The sequence below is a fragment of the Agelaius tricolor genome, unplaced genomic scaffold (assembly GCF_023055355.1).
Source record: "Agelaius tricolor isolate 1412-34295 unplaced genomic scaffold, bAgeTri1.0.p SCAF_208, whole genome shotgun sequence".
Taxonomy (NCBI): domain Eukaryota; kingdom Metazoa; phylum Chordata; class Aves; order Passeriformes; family Icteridae; genus Agelaius; species Agelaius tricolor.
In genome coordinates, this window is record NW_027269468.1 from 1 (window position 1) to 17,377 (window position 17,377).

Consider the following 17,377-nt stretch of genomic DNA (forward strand, 5'->3'; position numbering starts at 1 on the left):
ACCTGGGTCACCTGTGTGGGTCACCTGTGTGGGTCACCTGTGTGTCTGTCACCTGTGTTATCTGTGCTCACCTGTGTGTGTGTGACCTGTGAGTGTCACCTGTGAGTGTCACCTGTGTGTGTGTGTGACCTGTGTGTCACCTGTGTGTGTCACCTGGGTCACCTCTGTGTGTCACCTGTGGGTCACCTCTCTGGGTCACCTGTGTCTGTGTGTCAGCTGTGTTATCTGTGCTCACCTGTGTGTGTGTCACCTGTGTCACCTGTGTGTGTCACCTCTATTCACCTGTGTGTCACCTGTGTGTGTGTCACCTGTGTGGGTCACCTGTGTTATCTGTGTCACCTGTGTGGGTCACCTGGGTCACCTGTGTGTGTGTGTCACCTGTGTGGGGTCACCTGTGTGTGTGTGTCACCTGTGTCACCTCTGCGTGTCACCTGTGTGTCACCTGTGTGTGTCATCTGTGTCACATGTGTGTCACCTGTGTCACCTTTGCTCACCTGTGCGTGTCACCTGTGTGTCACCTGTGTGTGTGTGTGTGTGTCACCTGTGTCACCTGTCCTCACCTGTGCGTGTCACCTGTGTCAACTGTGCTCACCTGTGTCACCTGCACGTGTCATGTGTGTGACCTGTGTGTGTCACCTGTTCTCTGTGGGTCACCTGGGTCACCTGGGTCACCAGTGTGTGGGTCACCTGTGTGTCACCTGTGCGTGTCACCTGTGTGCGTCACCTGTGTGCGTGTCACCTGTGTGGGTCACCTGTGTGTGTCACATATGTTATCTGTGCTCACCTGTGTGTGTCACCTGTGTCACCTGTGTGTGTGTGTGTGTGTCACCTGTGTTATCTGTGCTCACCTGTGTGTCACCTGTGTATGTCACCCTTGTTATCTGGGTCACCTGTGTGTGTCACCTGTGTGTGTCACATATGTTATCTGTGCTCACCTGTGTGTGTGTCACCTGTGTGTGTGTCACCTGTGTTCACCTGTGTCACCTCTGTGCATCACCTGTGTGTCATCTGTGTTCACCTGTGTGTGTCACCTGTGTGTATGTCACCTGTGCTCACCTGTGCTCACCTGTGTGTGTGTGACCTGGGTCACCTGTGTGTGTCACCTGGGTCACCTGTGTGTGTCACCTGTGGGTCACCTGTGTTCACCTGTGTGTGTGTCACCTGTGTGTGTCACCTGTGTGTGTCACCTGTGCTCACCTGTCCCCAATGTCCCTCCCCTGTCCCAGGTTCTCGCTCCTGCAGGAGTTCGTGCTCAGTGATTGGAGCAACCACGTGGGAGCCGTGCTGCAGGTGGGGACACCTGGGGACACCTGGGGACATCTGCAACACTTGGGGGAGAAACACCTGGGACACCTGGGGACACCTGGGGGGGTCACACACCTGGAGTAGGTGACACACCTGGGGAATGGGGACGCACACACCTGGAGGAGGTGACACCTGGGCACACCTGGGCACACCTGGGCACACCTGGGCACAGCTGGGACATGGGACATACCTGGAGATGAGGTCACACCTGGGGTCACCCCTGGGGTCACACCTGGTGTCCCACATGGGGACACACCTGGGGTCACACCTGGGGTCACCCCTGGGGACACACCTGGGGTCACACCTGGGGTCACACCTGGGGTCACACCTGGGGTCACACCTGGGGTCCCACATGGGGACACACCTGGGGTCACACCTGGGGACACACCTGGGGACACACCTGGCTCTGGGGACACACCTGGGGTCACCCCTGGGGTCACCCCTGGCTCTGGGGACACACCTGGGGTCACACCTGGGGACACACCTGGGGTCACACCTGGGGTCACACCTGGGGTCACACCTGGGGTCACACCTGGCTCTGGGCTCACCCCTGGACCCTCCCCTCTCCCCCCCAGGCCCTGAGCAAGTTCTGCCCCCACCTGCGACACCTGGAGCTGCAGCGCTGCCAGGTGGGGACACCTGGGGACACCTGGGGGGATTTGGGGACACCTGAGGGACACCTGGGTGGTCCCAGTTTGACCTGGGGAGGTTCTGGGGACACCTGGGAAGGATTTGGGGACACCTGGGGGGATTGGGGGACACCTGAGGGGATTCGGGAACACCTGGGAACACCTGGGGGGGGGGGGGGGGTTTGGAGACACCTGGGTGGGTCTGGGGACACCTGGGGACACCTGGGGGGCATCTGGGTGGAGGTTTGGGGACACCTGGGGACACCTGGGTGATCCCAGTGATACCTGAAGATATTTGGGGACACCTGGAGGGGTTTGGGGACACCTGGGACATTTGAGGGACACCTGGGGGAGGGGGTCCTGGTGACACCTGTCAGGGTTTGGTGACACCTGGGGGGTGTTGGTTATACCTGGGGGGGTTTGGGTGACACCTGTGGGGTGTTGGTGACACCTGTGGGATTTGGGGTCCCCGGTGACACCTGTGGGGTGTTGGTGACACCTGGATGGGTGTTGGTGACACCTGGGGGGGTTTGGTGACACCTGTGGTGTTTTGGGGTCCCCGGTGACACCTGGGTGGGTTTGGGTGACACCTGTGGGGTGTTGGTGACACCTGTTGGGGATTTGGTGACACCTGGGGGGGTTTTGGTGACACCTGGATAGGTGTTGGTGACACCTGGATGGGTTTGGTGACACCTGGGGGGTGTTGGTGACACCTGTTGGGTTTTGGGGTCCCTGGTGACACCTGGGGAAGTTTGGGTGACACCTGGATGGGTATGAGTGACACCTGTGGGATTTGGGGTCCCCGGTGACACCTGTGGGGTTTTGGTGACACGTGGATGTGTTTGGTGACACTTGTCGGGTTTGGGTGACACCTGGGTGGGTTTGGGTGACACCTGGGGGGTTTTTTGGGGTCCCCGGTGACACCTGTTGGGATTTGGTGACACCTGTGGGGTCCCCGGTGACACCTGTGGGGTGTTGGTGACACTTGTGTTGTTTTGGTGACACCTGTGGTGTTTTGGGGTCCCTGGTGACACCTGTGGGATTTGGGTGACACCTGTGGGGTGTTGGTGACACCTGGATGGGTGTTGGTGACACCTGTCAGGTTTTGGTGACACCTGTGTTGTTTTGGGGTCCCTGGTGACACCTGTTGGGATTTGGTGACACCTGTGGGGTTTGGGTGACACCTGTGGGGTTTTGGTGACACTTGTGGGGTTTTGGTGACACCTGTGTTGTTTTGGGGTCCCTGGTGACACCTGTGGGATTTGGGTGACACCTGTGGGGTGTTGGTGACACCTGTGTTGTTTTGGGGTCCCCGGTGACACCTGTGGGGGTTTTGGTGACACCTGAGGGACACCTGGTGACACCTGTGTTGTTTTGGGGTCCCCGGTGACAGCTGTGGGGGTTTGGGTGACACCTGTGGGGGTTTTGGTGACACCTGGATGGGTGTTGGTGACACCTGTCAGGTTTTGGTGACACCTGTGTTGTTTTGGGGTCCCCAGGTGACACCTGTGTTGTTTTGGGGTCCCCAGGTGACAGCTGTGGGGGTTTGGGTGACACCTGTGGGGGTTTTGGTGACACCTGGATGGGTTTTGGTGACACCTGTGTTGTTTTGGGGTCCCTGGTGACACCTGTGTTGTTTTGGGGTCCCCAGGTGACACCTGTGTTGTTTTGGGGTCCCCGGTGACACCTGTGTTGTTTTGGGGTCCCCAGGTGACACCTGTGTTGTTTTGGGGTCCCTGGTGACACCTGTGTTGTTTTGGGGTCCCCAGGTGGAGCCGTCGGCGCTCGGGGGGTTCCTGGCTGCCCCTCCCCCCCTGCAGCACCTGCACCTCACCTGTCCCCGCCTGCGGCCGGTGCTGCCCGCCCTGGCTGTGAGTGCAAGGGGGCCCAGAAATCGCCCAAAATCACCCAAAATCACCCAAAATCAGAGCCCAAAACCAGAGCCCAAAATCAGAGCCCAAAATCAGAGCCCAAAATGACCCAAAATCAGCCAAATGAGCCCAAAATAACCCAAAATGAGCCCAAAAAAAACCCAAAACGAGCCAAAAAAATCAGCCCAAAAATACCCAAAATAAATGACCCAAAATAACCCAAAATGAGCCCAAAAAACCACCCCAAAATGAGCTCAAAAAGACCTAAAATAAATAACCCAAAATGACCCAAAAAACCACCCCAAAAATACCCAAAATAAATGACCCAAAATAACCCAAAATGAGCCCAAAAATCCACCCCAAAATACCTAAAATAAATAACCCAAAATAACCAAAATGGCCCAAAATAACCCAAAATGACCCCAAAAAACCACCCCAAAAATACCCAAAATAAATAACCCAAAACACCCAAAATCACCCAAAATGATCCAAAATGACCCAAAATGACCCCAAATATTCACCCCAAAAATACCCAAAATAAATAACCCAAAATGACCCAAAATGACCCAAAATAACCCAAAAAACCACCCCAAAAATACCCCAAATACCCCAAAATAACGCCAAATCTGCAAAATAACCTAAAAATAACCAAAAATGGCCCCAAAACACCCAAAAATGGCCCCAAAACCTCCCAAAAATACCCAAAATCAATAACCCTAAATAACCCACAATATCCAAAAATATCCCCAAAATATCCCAATATATCCCAAAATAACCCCAAAATACCCCAAAAATACCCAAAATATCCCAAAATAACACCAAATCTGCAAAATAACCCAAAAATAACCTCAAAATAAACCAAAAAATGGCCCCCAAACACCCAAAAATGGCCCCAAAACATCCCCAAAATACCCAAAATCAATAACCCTAAATACCCCAAAATGTCCAAAAATATCCCCAAAATAACCTAAAATAACCTAAAATGACCCAAAACAACCCCCAAAAATACCCCCAAATAACCCAAAATATCCCCCAAATAACCAAAAACATCCCAAAATAACCCAAAATATCTCAAAATAACCCAAAAAATAACCCAAAATATCCCCAAATAACACAAAAATACCCAAAATAACGTTCAAATCTCCCCAAATTTACTCCTAAATACCCTAAAAACGCCCCCAAACCATCCCAAATCCACCCTAAAACCACCCAAAATCCCCCCAAAACCCAAAAGAATCCCCCCAAAATCCGAATCAATGCTCCCAAAACCACCCCAAAATTACCCTAAAATCCCCCAAAACACCCAAAATAGCCCCAAATAACCCAGAATGGCCCCGAAGCCCCAAAACCAGACCAAAATAGCCCCAAAAGACCCCAAAATCCCCCAAATGAACAGCAGAACAAAAAACACCCTAAAAATGCCCCAAATTCACCCCAAAATCCACTGAAAACGCCCCAAAATCCCCCAAAATACCCTAAAAACCCCAAAACTTCCCCCAAAATGCCTCAAAATACCCCAAATTCACAGCAAAAACCCCCAAATCCCCCCAAATGCCCCTAAAATACCCGGAATCCATCCCAAAATCCCCCAAAACCTCCCCCAAATGCTCCCAAAAGCCAAAAAAAAAATCCTCAAAAAACCCCCAAAAAAATCCCCCCAAAAATCCCCCCCCAAAAAAAACAATCCTAAAAAAATCCCCAAAAATCCCCAAAAAATCCTCAAAAAAATCCCCAAAAAATTAAAAAAAAAGAAATCCCAAAAAATTTTTTAAAATCCCCAAAATCCCCCAAAAATCCCTCAAAAATCCCTAAAAATCCCCCCCCAAAAAAAAAAAAATCCCAAAAGAATCCCCCCAAACCCCCAAAAAGTCCCTAAAAAGAACCCCAAAAATCCCTAAAAATCCCCAAAAATAAATTTTAAAAATTCCAAAAAATCCCAAAAAATCCCCAAAAGTCCCAAAAAAAATCCCCAAAAAATCCCAAAAAAAAATCCCAAAAAAGTCCCGAAAAAATCCCCAAACCCCCCAAAATACAAAAAAAAAAAAAAAATCCCAAAAGAAATCCCCAAAAAAATCCCCAATCTCAAAAGAAACCCCAAAAAAATCCCAAAAAACTCCAAAAACATCCCAAAAAATCCCCCAAAATCAAAAACAAAATCCAAAAAATCCAGAAAAAAATCCCCCCAAAATCTCCAAAAATCCCCAAAAATTAAAAAAATCCCAAAAAAATCGCCCAAAAATGAAAAAAATCAAAAAAAGCCCCAAAAATCCCCAAAACTCCCAAAAGAAATCCCCAAAAAATCCCCCAAAAATCCCAAAAAAATTCAAAAAAATAAAAAAAAGCCCCCAAAAATCCCCCCCAAAAAAAAACCCAAAAAAAGCCACGAAAAAATCCCCAAACCCCCCAAAATACAAAAAAATCCCAAAAAATCCCCAAAACCCCCCAAAAAATCCGTTAAAAATCCCAAAAAATCCCCCAAAAAATCCTCAAAAAATCCCCCAAAATCCCAAAAAAAATTCCCCAAAAAATAATAAAAATCCCCAAAAATCGCCCAAAAACCAAAAAAATCCCAAAAAAATCCCAAAAAATCCCCAAAAATCTCAAAAGAAATCCCCAAAAAATCCCCAAAAATCAAAAAAATATCCCCAAAAACCCCCAAAAAAATCCCTAAAAAATCCCAAAAACTTCCCCAAAAAATCCCCCAAAATCCTCAAAAATTCCCCAAAAAATCCCCAAAAAAATCCCCAAAAAATTCTCCAAAAATCCCCAAAAGTCTCAAAAGAAATCCACAAAAAATCCCCAAAAATTCCCAAAAAAATCCCCCCCAAAAATCCCTAAAAAAGTCCCGAAAAAATCCCCAAACCCCCCCAATCCCCCCAATATCCAAAAATAATCCCCAAAAAATCAAAAAAAGTCCCCCCAAAAATCCCCAAAAAATCCCTGAAAATCCCCAAAATATAAAAAAAAAATCCAAAAAAATCCCGTAATAATCTCCAAACACCCCCAAAATAAAAAAAAAATCTTCAAATTTCACCAAAAATCCCCCAAAAATCTCCAAAAAATCCCAAAAAGGTAAAAAAAATCCCAAAAAATCCCCCAAAAAATCCCCAAAAATCCAAAAAAAATCCCCCCCAAAAAAATAAAAATCCCCAAAAATCCCAAAAGACCCCCAAAAAATCTGAAAAAACCCTCAAAAAATCAAAAAAGTCCCCAAAAATCCCCTAAAAATCTCCAAAAAATCCCAAAAATGTCCCGAAAAATCCCCAAAAAATCTCAAAAAAATCCCCCAAAAAATAAAAAAATCCCCAAAAATCCCCAAAAAAGTCCCGAAAAAATCCCCAAGCCCCACCCCAATCCCCCAAAATAAAAAAAAACTAGAAAAATCCCCAAAAATCCCCCAAAAAATCCCTAAAAAACCCCCAAAATACAAAAAAAAAATCCCCAAAAATCCCAAAAACGTCCCCAAAAAATCCCTAAAAAATCCCAAAGCATCCCCAAAAAATCCCCCAAAATTCCAAATGAAATCCCCAAATAATGCCCCAAAAATCCCCCAAAAAATTCAAAAAAAATCCCAAAAAATCCCCAAAAATCCCCAAAAAAATCCCCAAAAAATCCAAAAAATGCCCCCCAAATGCCCCCAAAATCCAAAGAAATCCCCAAACTATCCCAAAAAAGTCCCCCCAAAAATCCCCAAAAAATAAAAAAAATCCCTCAAAATCCCAAAAAAACAAACAAAAAAAAATCCCCAAAAATCCCCAAAATAAAAAAAAAAAATCCCAAAAAATCCCGTAATAATCTCCAAACGCCCCCAAAATAAAAAAAAAAAATCCCCAAAATATCCCAAAGAAGTCCCCCCAAAAATCAATCCCCAAAAAATTAAAAAAAACCCCAAAAAATCCCAAAAAAAACCAAAAAAAAATCCCCCCAAAAATCCCCAAAATATAAAAAAAAAAAAAATCCCAAAAAATCCCGTAATAATCCCCAAACGTCGCCAAAATAAAAAAAAAAATCCCCAAATTTCACCAAAAATCCCCAAAAAAAATCCAAAAAATCCCAGAAAGGTAAAAAAAAAAATCCCAAAAAATCCCCAAAAATCCAAAAAAAATCCCCCCCCAAAAAAAATAATCCCCAAAAATCCCAAAAATACCCCCAAAAAATCTGAAAAAAACCTCAAAAAATCCCAAAAATGTCCCCAAAAATCCCCAAGAAATCTCAAAAAAATCCCCCAAAAAATAAAAAAATCCCCAAAAATCCCCAAAAAAGTCCCGAAAAAATCCCCAAGCCCCCCCCCAATCCCCCAAAATCCAAAAAAAGTCGAAAAATCCCCAAAAATCCCCAAAATATAAAAAAAAATCCCAAAAAATCCCGTAATAATCCCCAAACGCCCCCAAAATCAAAAAAAAAAAATCCCCAAATTTCACCAAAAATCCCCAGAAAAAATCCCCAAAAATCAAAAAAAATCCCAAAAAATCCCATAAAAAACCCCAAAAATCCCCAAAAATCCCCAAAAATCCCCAAATTCCCGAACCCCCCAAACCCCCCCAAGCTCCCCCTGATCCCGAATTTTCCCGAATTTCCCCGAATTTCCCCAGGCCGGGCTCTGTCCCCGTCTCCGGGTGCTGGAGCTGGATCAGAGCCCGGGGGGGCCGGGCCCGCCCCTCCCCCTGCCCCTGGAGCGGCTGCAGGCGGCGCTGCCCCTGCTCGAGGTACCAAAATACCCCAAAATCACCCCAAAAACACCCCAAAATCACCCCAAAGACACCCCTCCCGCTGCCCCTGCTCGAGGTACCAAAAACACCCAAAACCACCCCAAAAATACCCCAAAATCACCCCAAAAATACCCCAAAATCACCCCAAAAATACCCCAAAATACACCCGGGGACCCCAAAAACACCCCAAAAATACCCCAAAATACACCCGGGAACCCCAGAATCCCCCCTCCCGCTGCCCCTGCTCGAGGTACCCAAACACCCCAAAAACACCGCTAAATCACCCCAAAAACACCCCAAAAACACCCCAAAAATACCCCAAAATCCCCCCTCCCGCTGCCCCTGCTCGAGGTACCCAAACACCCCAAAACAGCCCAAAACCACCCCAAAAACACCCCAAAAACACCCCAAAAATACACCCGGGAACCCCAAAATCACCCCTCCCACTGCCCCTGCTCGAGGTACCCAAAATCACCCCAAAAACACCCCAAAAAATCCCCAAAATCACCCCAAAAACACCCCAAAATCCCCCCTCCTGCTGCCCCTGCTCGAGGTACCCAAACACCCCAAAACCACCCCAAAAATACCCCAAAAATACACCCGGGAACCCCAAAAACACCCTTCCCGCTGCGCCTGCTCGAGGTACCCAAAATACCCCAAAATCACCCCAAAAACACCCCAAAAACACCCGGGAACCCCCAAATTCCCCCTGCCCCTGGAGCGGCTGCAGGCGGCGCTGCCTCTGCTCGAGGTACCCAAACACCCCAGAAAATCCCCAAAATCACCCCAAAAACACCCCAAAAACACCCCAAAAATACACCCGGGAACCCCAAAATCACCCCTCCCGCTGCCCCTGCTCGAGGTACCCAAACACCCCAAAAACACCCCAAAATCACCCCAAAAATACCCCAAAAACACCCCAAAAACACCCCAAAATCCCCCCTGGGCACCCCCAAATCCCCCCTCCCGCTGCCCCTGCTCGAGGTACCAAAATACCCCAAAATCACCCCAAAATCACCCCAAAAATACACCCGGGGACCCCGAAAACACCCCTCCCGCTGCCCCTGCTCGAGGTACCAAAAACACCCAAAATCACCCCAAAAACACCCCAAAATCACGCAAAAACACCCCAAAAACACCCCAGAAACACCCCAAAATCCCCCCCTCCCGCTGCCCCTGCTCGAGGTACCAAAAACACCCAAAAACACCCCAAAATCACCCCTAAATCACGCAAAAACACCCCAAAAACACCCCAAAATCCCCCCCTCCTGCTGCCCCTGCTCGAGGTACCCAAACACCCCAAAATCACCCCAAAAACACCCGAAATTCACCCCAAAGACACCCAAAAACACCCCAAAATCACCCAAAAATCCCCCCCTCCCGCTGCCCCTGCTCGAGGTACCCAAACACCCCAAAATCACCCCAAAAACACCCGAAATTCACCCCAAAGACACCCAAAAACACCCCAAAATCACCCAAAAATCCCCCCCTCCCGCTGCCCCTGCTCGAGGTACCCAAAACACCCAAAATCACCCCAAAAAATCCCAAAAACACCCCAAAATCCCCCCCTCCCTCTGCCCCTGCTCGAGGTACCCAAATACCCCAAAAATCCCCAAAAACACCCCAAAAATACCCCAAAAACACCCCAGAAACACCCCAAAATCCCCCCCTCCCGCTGCCCCTGCTCGAGGTACCCAAAATACCCCAAAAACACCCAAAAATACCCCAAAAACACCCCAAAAATACACCCGGGAACCCCAAAATCACCCCTCCCGCTGCCCCTGCTCGAGGTACCAAAATACCCCAAAAACACCCCAAATTCACCCCAAAAATACACCCGGGGACCCCAAAAACACCCCAAAAATACCCCAAAATACACCCGGGAACCCCAGAATCCCCCCTCCCGCTGCCCCTGCTCAAGGTACCAAAAATACCCCAAAATCACCCCAAAAACACCCCAAAAATACCCCAAAATCCCCCCCCTCCCGCTGCCCCTGCTCAAGGTACCAAAAATACCCCAAAAACACCCCAAAAATCCCCAAAATCACCCCAAAATCCCCCCTGGGCACCCCCAAATCCCCCCTCCTGCTGCCCCTGCTCGAGGTACCCAAAACACCCCAAAATCACCCCAAAAACACCCCAAAATCCCCCTGGGCACCCCCAAATCCCCCTTCCCGCTGCCCCTGCTCGAGGTAACCAAAACACCCAAAAATACCCCAAAAATCCACCCGGGAACCCCCAAATCCACCTGGGTACCCCACAAAAGCCCCAAAATCCACCTGGGAACCCCAAAATCCCCATAGAAATACCCAAAAAAAAACCCCAGAATCCACCTGGGAACCCCAAAACCCCACCCGGGAACCCCAAAAACCCCACAGAGACCCCCAAAAACACCCCAAAAATTCGCCTCAAAGGAACCCCAAAAAACCCCTAAACCCACACCTGGGCACCCCAAAATCACCCCAAAGGAAGCCCCAAAACGCCCCAAAATCAACCTGGGAGCCCCAAAAATCAACCTGGGCAGGTGAAAGAAACCCCAGAATCAACCTGGGCACCCCAAACACCCCAAAACCACACCTGGGAACCCCAAAATTACACCTGGAAACCCCAAATACCCCAAAATTACACCTGGGAGCCCCCAAACCACACCTGGGCACCCCAAAATTACACCTGGGAACCCCCAAACCACACCTGGGAACCCCAAAATTACACCTGGGAACCCCAAACACCCCAAACCACACCTGAGAACCCCAAATATCCCAAACCACACCTGGGAACCCCAAACACCCCAAAATTACACCTGGGAACCCCCAAACCACACCTGGGAGCCCCAAAATCAACCTGGGAACCCCAAACACCCCAAAACCACACCTGGGAACCCCAAATTTCACCTGAGAGGCCCCAAAAATCACACCAGGACCCCTCCCCCAAATCCACCTCTGCCCCTCCCCCATCTCTGGGTTCCCCTCCCCCATCTCTGGGTTCCCCTCCCCCCTCTCACCTGTGCCCCTCCCCCCCAGGTGCCCCTCCCCCCCCCTCACTTGTGCCCCTCCCCCATCCCTGGGTTCCCCTCCCCCATCTCTGGGTGCCCCTCCCCCCAGATGCCCCTCCCCCTCTCACCTGTGCCCATCCCCCCCCCTGGGTGCCCCTCCCCCCCACAGATGCCCCTCCCCCTTTCACCTGTGCCCATCCCCCCTCTCACCTGTGCCACTCCCCCCCTCCCCTTTGCCCCTCCCCCCTCACCTGTGCCCCTCCCCCCCCAGGTGCCCCTCCCCCCCCCTCTCACCTGTGCCCCTCCCCCCCTCTCACCCGTGCCCCTCCCCCCAGGTTCTCCGCTTGGGCGGGGCCCTGTGGGAGCCCCAGCGCTGCCCCTCCCCCACCGTCGCGGGTGCCCCTCCCCCCTCGTTCCCCCGGCTCCGCCATTTGGGGCTGGGGGAGGGGCTGGGGGAGGGGCCGGGGGAGGGGCCCGGGCAGGTGGGGGAGGGGCTCCTGCGGCGCCTCCTGCGCGGGACCCCCGGGCTGAGGGAGCTGCAGGTGAGGGGGGGGCACCAGGTGAGCCCCAGGGCCCTGCTGGAGCTGCCCTGCACAGGTGAGGGGCTGGGGACACCTGGGGGGACACCTGGGGACAGCTGGGGACACACCTGGAACACACCTGGGGACACCTGGGGACACACCTGGGGGGACACCTGGGACACCTGGGGGGACAGCTGGGGACAGCTGGGTACACCTGAGACACACCTGGGACACACCTGGGGACATGGAGACAGCTGGGGACACACCTAGGGACACACCTGGTACATGGGGACACACCTGGAACAGTGGCACAGCTGGGACACACCTGGGGGGACACACCTGGGGACACCTGCAACACACCTGGGACATGGGGACACAGCTGGGGACACACCTGGGGACAGCTGGGGCACACCTGGGACACTCTTGGACACACCTGGGGACATGGGGACACACCTGGGGACACACCTGGGGATATGGGGACACACCTGGGACACACCCGGGACACACCCAGGGACAGCTGGGACACACCTGGACACACCTGGGACACACCTGGGGACACACCTGGGGACAGGGACACACCTGGGACACACCTGGCACACCTGGGGACATGGGCACACCTGGGGACACACCTGGAGACATGGGGACAGCTGGGGACACCTGGGGACATGGGGGCACGCCTAGGACACACCTGGGGACACACCTGGGGACACCTGGGGGGACAGGGGTGGGTCATGGGGGTGGGGGGGACGTGTCGTGAGCTGTCGTGACGCGTCCTCTGTGCTGCTGTCACTCCGTGTCACCTGTCCCAGTGTCACCCTATGTCCCCAACTGTCCCCAGTGTCACCCTGTGTCCCCTGTTGCTGTCCCGGGCTGTCCCCTGTCCCCTCTGCTGTCCCCAGCCCAATGTGTCCCCATTGTCACTCCGTGTCCCCTCTGATGTCCCCTGTCTCGTGCCACTGCCCATGTCCCCTGTCCTGTGTCCCACGGTCACACCGTGTCCCCATTGTCACCCCGTGTCCCCAACTGTCCCCATTGTCACTCTGTGTCCCCATTGTCACTCTGTGTCCCTCTCTGTGTCCCCAGGGCTGGAGCTGCTGTCGCTGCCGGTGTCCCCCGGCTGTCGCTCGGTGTCGCCGCGCTCGGGGGGCGTGGCCTGGGCGGAGGTCACGCGCCGGTGGCACCGGACGCTGCTGGAGCTGGACCTGAGCGGGCGCCGCGACCCCGACCTGGGGGCGGCCCTGGCGCAGTTCGGGCCCCGCGACCCCCTCAGGGTGCTCAGGGTGGCGGGGACAGCGGTGACAGCGCGGGACCTCAGGTGGGACATGGGGACACTGGGGACACTGGGGACACGGGGACACTGGGGGTGCTGGGGACATTGGGGACAGTGGGACCCCCTCAGGGTGCTCAGGCTGGCAGGGACAGCGGTGACAGCGCGGGACCTCAGGTGGGACATTGGGGACACTGGGGACAGTGGGGACAGTGGGGACAGTGGGGACATTGGGACACCCTCAGGGTGCTCAGGGTGGCGGGGACAGCGGTGACAGCGCGGGACCTCAGGTGGGACATGGGGACACTGGGGATATTGGGGACATTGGGACCCCCTCAGGGTGCTCAGGGTGGCGGGGACAGCGGTGACAGCGCGGGACCTCAGGTGGGACACGGGGAAACTGGGGACAGTGGGGACACTGGGGACATTGGGGACATTGGGACCCTCTGAGGGTGCTCAGGCTGCCAGGGACAGCGGTGACAGCACGGGAGCTCAGGTGGGACACGGGGACACTGGGGACACTGGGGACATTGAGGGGTCACTCTGGGGGTCAGGGGACATTTGGGGACCCTCACCCTCACTGTCCCCAGCCCGCTGCTGGCCTGTCCCCACCTGTCCCCACATTCCTGGGGGTGACAGGGGACACTGGGGGGACACTCGGGGGTGGGGGGGGGGAATCAGGGGACACTGGGGGGTCACTCTGGGGGTTAGGGGACATTGGGGACATTGTGGGGGACATTGGGGGGATTGGGGACATTGGGGACATTGAGGACATTGTGGGGGTCACTCTGGGGGTCACTGTGGGGCTCAGGGGACACTGGGGGCATTGGGGACATTGGGGGCATTGTTGGGCTCACTCTGTGGGTTGCTCTGGGGGGATTGGGGACATTGGGGGACATTGAGGACATTGGGGGGTCACTCTGGGGCTCAGGGGACATTGGGGACATTGTGGGGCTCACTCTGGGGGTCGCTCTGGGGGTCGGGACATTGGGGACATTTGGGGCATTGGGGACACTGGGGGCATTGTTGGGCTTGCTCTGGGGGTTGCTCTGGGGGGATTGGGGACATTGGGGGACATTGGGGACATTGGGGGGGTCACTCTGGGGCTCAGGGGACACTGGGGACATTGGGGGGACATTGGGGGGACGTTAGGGACATTGTGGGGCTCACGCTGGGGGTCACTCTGGTTATCAGGGGACATTGGGGATGTTTGGGGACTTGGGGACACTGGGGACATTGGGGGCTTGCTCTGGGGGTCGCTCTGGGGCTCAGGGGACACTGGAGGGGCTCAGGTGTCGCTCAGGTGGCGCTGTCCCCAGCTGTGCCCACATTCCTGGGGGTGACAGGGGACACTGGGAGGGGCTCAGGTGTCGCTCAGGTGTCGCTGTGGCGCTGTCCCCAGGCCGCTGTGGCTGTCCCCAGCTGTGCCCACATTCCTGGGGGTGACAGGGGACACTGGGAGGGGCTCAGGTGTCACTCAGGTGTCGCTCAGGTGTCGCTGTGTCGCTGTCCCCAGGCCGCTGTGGCGCTGTCCCCAGCTGTCGCTGCTGGACGTGTCCTCGTGTCGCCGCCTGCCCCGCGGCACCAAGCGCCCGCACCGGGGCCGGGGGGCGGTGCTGGGGCTGCTGCGGGCGCTGCCGGGGGGCGACGGCACCGCGGGGACACCCCCGGAGCAGGGGACACCCCCGGATGGGACAGCCCCGGATGAGGGGACACCGCCCAATGGGACACCCCCGGAGCTGGGGACACCCCCGGATGGGACAGCCCCGGGTGAGGGGACAGCCCCGGAGCTGGGGACACCCCCAAGTGTGACACCCCCCGAGCTGGGGACACCCCCCGAGCTGGGGACAGCCCCGGATGGGACAGCCCCGGATGAGGGGACACCGCCCAATGGGACACCCCCGGAGCTGGGGACACTCCCCAATGGGACACCCCCGGAGGAGGGGACACTCCCGGAGCTGGGGACACCCCGCAGTGTGACACCCCCCAATGGGACAGGCCCGGAGCTGGGGACACCCCCGGACCAGGGGACACCCCCCGATGGGACACCCCCGGATGGGACAGCCCCCGATGGGACAGCCCCAAACCAGGGGACACCCCTGGAGCTGGGGACACCCCCGGGCCGGGGGACACCCCCCAATGGGACACCCCCCGAGCTGGGGACACCCCTGGAGGAGGGGACACCCCCCGATGGGACACTCCCGGATGAGGGGACACCGCCCAAAGTGACATCCCCGGACCAGGGGACACCTCCGGATGAGGGGACACCCCTGGAGCTGGGGACAGCCCCGAAGCTGGGGACACCCCCGGATGTGACAGCCCTGGATGAGGGGACACCCCCCAAAGTGACACCCCCCGAGCTGGGGACAACCCCGAAGGAGGGGACACCCCCAAACCAGGGAACACCCCCCAAAGTGACGCCCCCAAATCAGGGGACATCCCCGGATGTGACATCCCCGAACCAGGGCACACCCCCCAAAGTGACACCCCCCGAGCTGGGGACACCCCCAAATCAGGGACCTCCCCCCAAAGTGACGCTCCCAAATCAGGGGACACCCCCGGGTGAGGTGACACCCCCAAATCAAGGGACACCCCCTAGTGTGACACCCCCAAACCAGGGACCTCCCCCCAGAGTGACACACCCAGATCAGGGGACACCCCCGGGTGAGGTGACACCCCCGGAGCTGGGGACACCCCCCAATGGGACACCCCCAAATCAGGGACCTCCTCCCAAAGTGACGCCCCCAAACCAGGGGACTCCCCCCAAGGTGACGCCCCCAAAGTTGACGCCCCCGGGTCACGGGACCCCCCAAAAGAGGAAACCCCCCCATGAGGAGACCCCGCCCACAAAGAGGAGACCCCCCCCCCAAATCTGAAACCCCCCCTCAATTCTAAGACCCCCCCAAATTCCGAGACCCCCCCCAAATTCTGAGACCCCCCCCGCCCAAATCTGAGCCCCCCTCCAATCTGAGACCCCCCAGTTATGAGAGACCCCCCCCAAATTCTGAGCCCCCCTCCAAGTATGACAGACCCCCCAAATTCTGAGCCCCCCCCCAAATCTGACACCCCCAAATCTGAGACCCCGCCCAATTCTAAACCCCCCCCCCCCAAATTTGAGGACCCCGCCAATTCTCAGACTCCCCCAATTCTCAGCCTCCCCAAATCTGAGACCCCTCCCCAAATCTGAGACCCCCCCAAATTGGAGACCCCGCCCCAAATCTGAGACCCCCCCCAAACCAAGACCCCCCAAAAGTTGAGCGACCCCCCCCAGATCCCCTCCCCCCACCTTTTATAGCCCCTCCCTCTTTTTATAGCCCCTCCCCCTTTTTATAGCCCCTCCCCCAATTTTTGTAAACCCCCCCCCCAATTTTTGTACCCCCCGAATTTTTGTACCCCCCCCCCAATTTTTGTGAACCCCTCCCCCATTTTGTAAACCCCCCCGCCCCCAATTTTTGGGGTCCCCCACCCCCAAATAAAGGAACTCTGCCCCTCCCCCACCCCCCCCCAAAATCTGGGAATCGGACGGAGGGGGGGGAGGGGCAAGGGGGGGAGGGGCTCTGAGGGGGGGAGGGGCTCAGAGCTCACCTGGGCACCCTTAGGGCTCACCTGGGCACCCTCAGTACTCACCTGGGCAATGCCAGGGCTCACCTGGGCACCCTCAGAGCTCACCTGGGCACACTCAGAGCTCACCTGGGCAAGGTCAGAGCCCACCTGGGCACCCTCAGAGCCCACCTGGGCAATGCCAGGGCTCACCTGGGCACCCTCAGAGCTCACCTGGGCACACTCAGAGCTCACCTGGGCAAGGTCAGAGCCCACCTGGGCACCCTCAGAGCCCACCTGGGCAATGCCAGGGCTCACCTGGGCACCCTCAGAGCCCACCTGGGCACCCTCAGAACCACCTGGGCATGGTCAGGGCTCACCTGGGCATGGTCAGAGCTCACCTGGGCATGGTCAGAGCTCACCTGGGCCACCTTAGAACCTCCTGGGCAACCATGGAACCTGCCTGGGCAACGCCACCTGGGCAACCGCGGAACGCACCTGGGCAACCTCAACATCCACCTGTGCCAGCCCCAGAACCACCTG

General features: G+C 55.2%; 1 protein-coding gene across 7 annotated transcripts; it reads left to right on the forward strand.

Moving 5' to 3' along the window:
* Nucleotides 1-1,088: 1,088 nt before the first annotated feature.
* LOC139587228 (F-box/LRR-repeat protein 6-like) lies at nucleotides 1,089-16,343 on the forward strand. 7 transcript variants are annotated; one of them, XM_071421293.1, is made up of 10 exons: nucleotides 1,089-1,290; nucleotides 1,881-1,934; nucleotides 3,704-3,805; nucleotides 8,398-8,511; nucleotides 11,842-12,103; nucleotides 13,111-13,342; nucleotides 14,811-15,270; nucleotides 15,451-15,741; nucleotides 15,790-15,861; nucleotides 15,964-16,342. In XM_071421293.1, exons 1-10 carry the CDS (start codon nucleotides 1,207-1,209, stop codon nucleotides 16,168-16,170), a joined length of 1,878 nt encoding a protein of 625 aa, XP_071277394.1. In that variant the 5' UTR covers nucleotides 1,089-1,206; the 3' UTR covers nucleotides 16,171-16,342. The 7 variants fall into 7 exon arrangements, with proteins under 7 accessions (XP_071277394.1, XP_071277396.1, XP_071277395.1 ...); XM_071421295.1 differs by lacking the exon at nucleotides 15,790-15,861 and having other exon boundaries at nucleotides 15,451-15,639; nucleotides 15,964-16,343; XM_071421294.1 differs by lacking the exon at nucleotides 15,790-15,861 and having other exon boundaries at nucleotides 15,979-16,342.
* The last annotated feature ends 1,034 nt before the right edge of the window (nucleotides 16,344-17,377 follow it).

Excerpts from the sequence above, each read along its gene's own strand:
- LOC139587228 (XM_071421289.1), top strand. The coding sequence starts at position 1,207 with ATGTCCCTCCCCTGTCCCAGGTTCTCGCTCCTGCAGGAGTTCGTGCTC. Across the intron at positions 3,806-8,397 it reads CGGTGCTGCCCGCCCTGGCT|GCCGGGCTCTGTCCCCGTCT; the intron begins GTGAGTGCAAGG and ends GAATTTCCCCAG. Across the intron at positions 15,271-15,450 it reads AGCTGGGGACACCCCGCAGT|CTGGGGACACCCCTGGAGGA; the intron begins GTGACACCCCCC and ends ACACCCCCCGAG.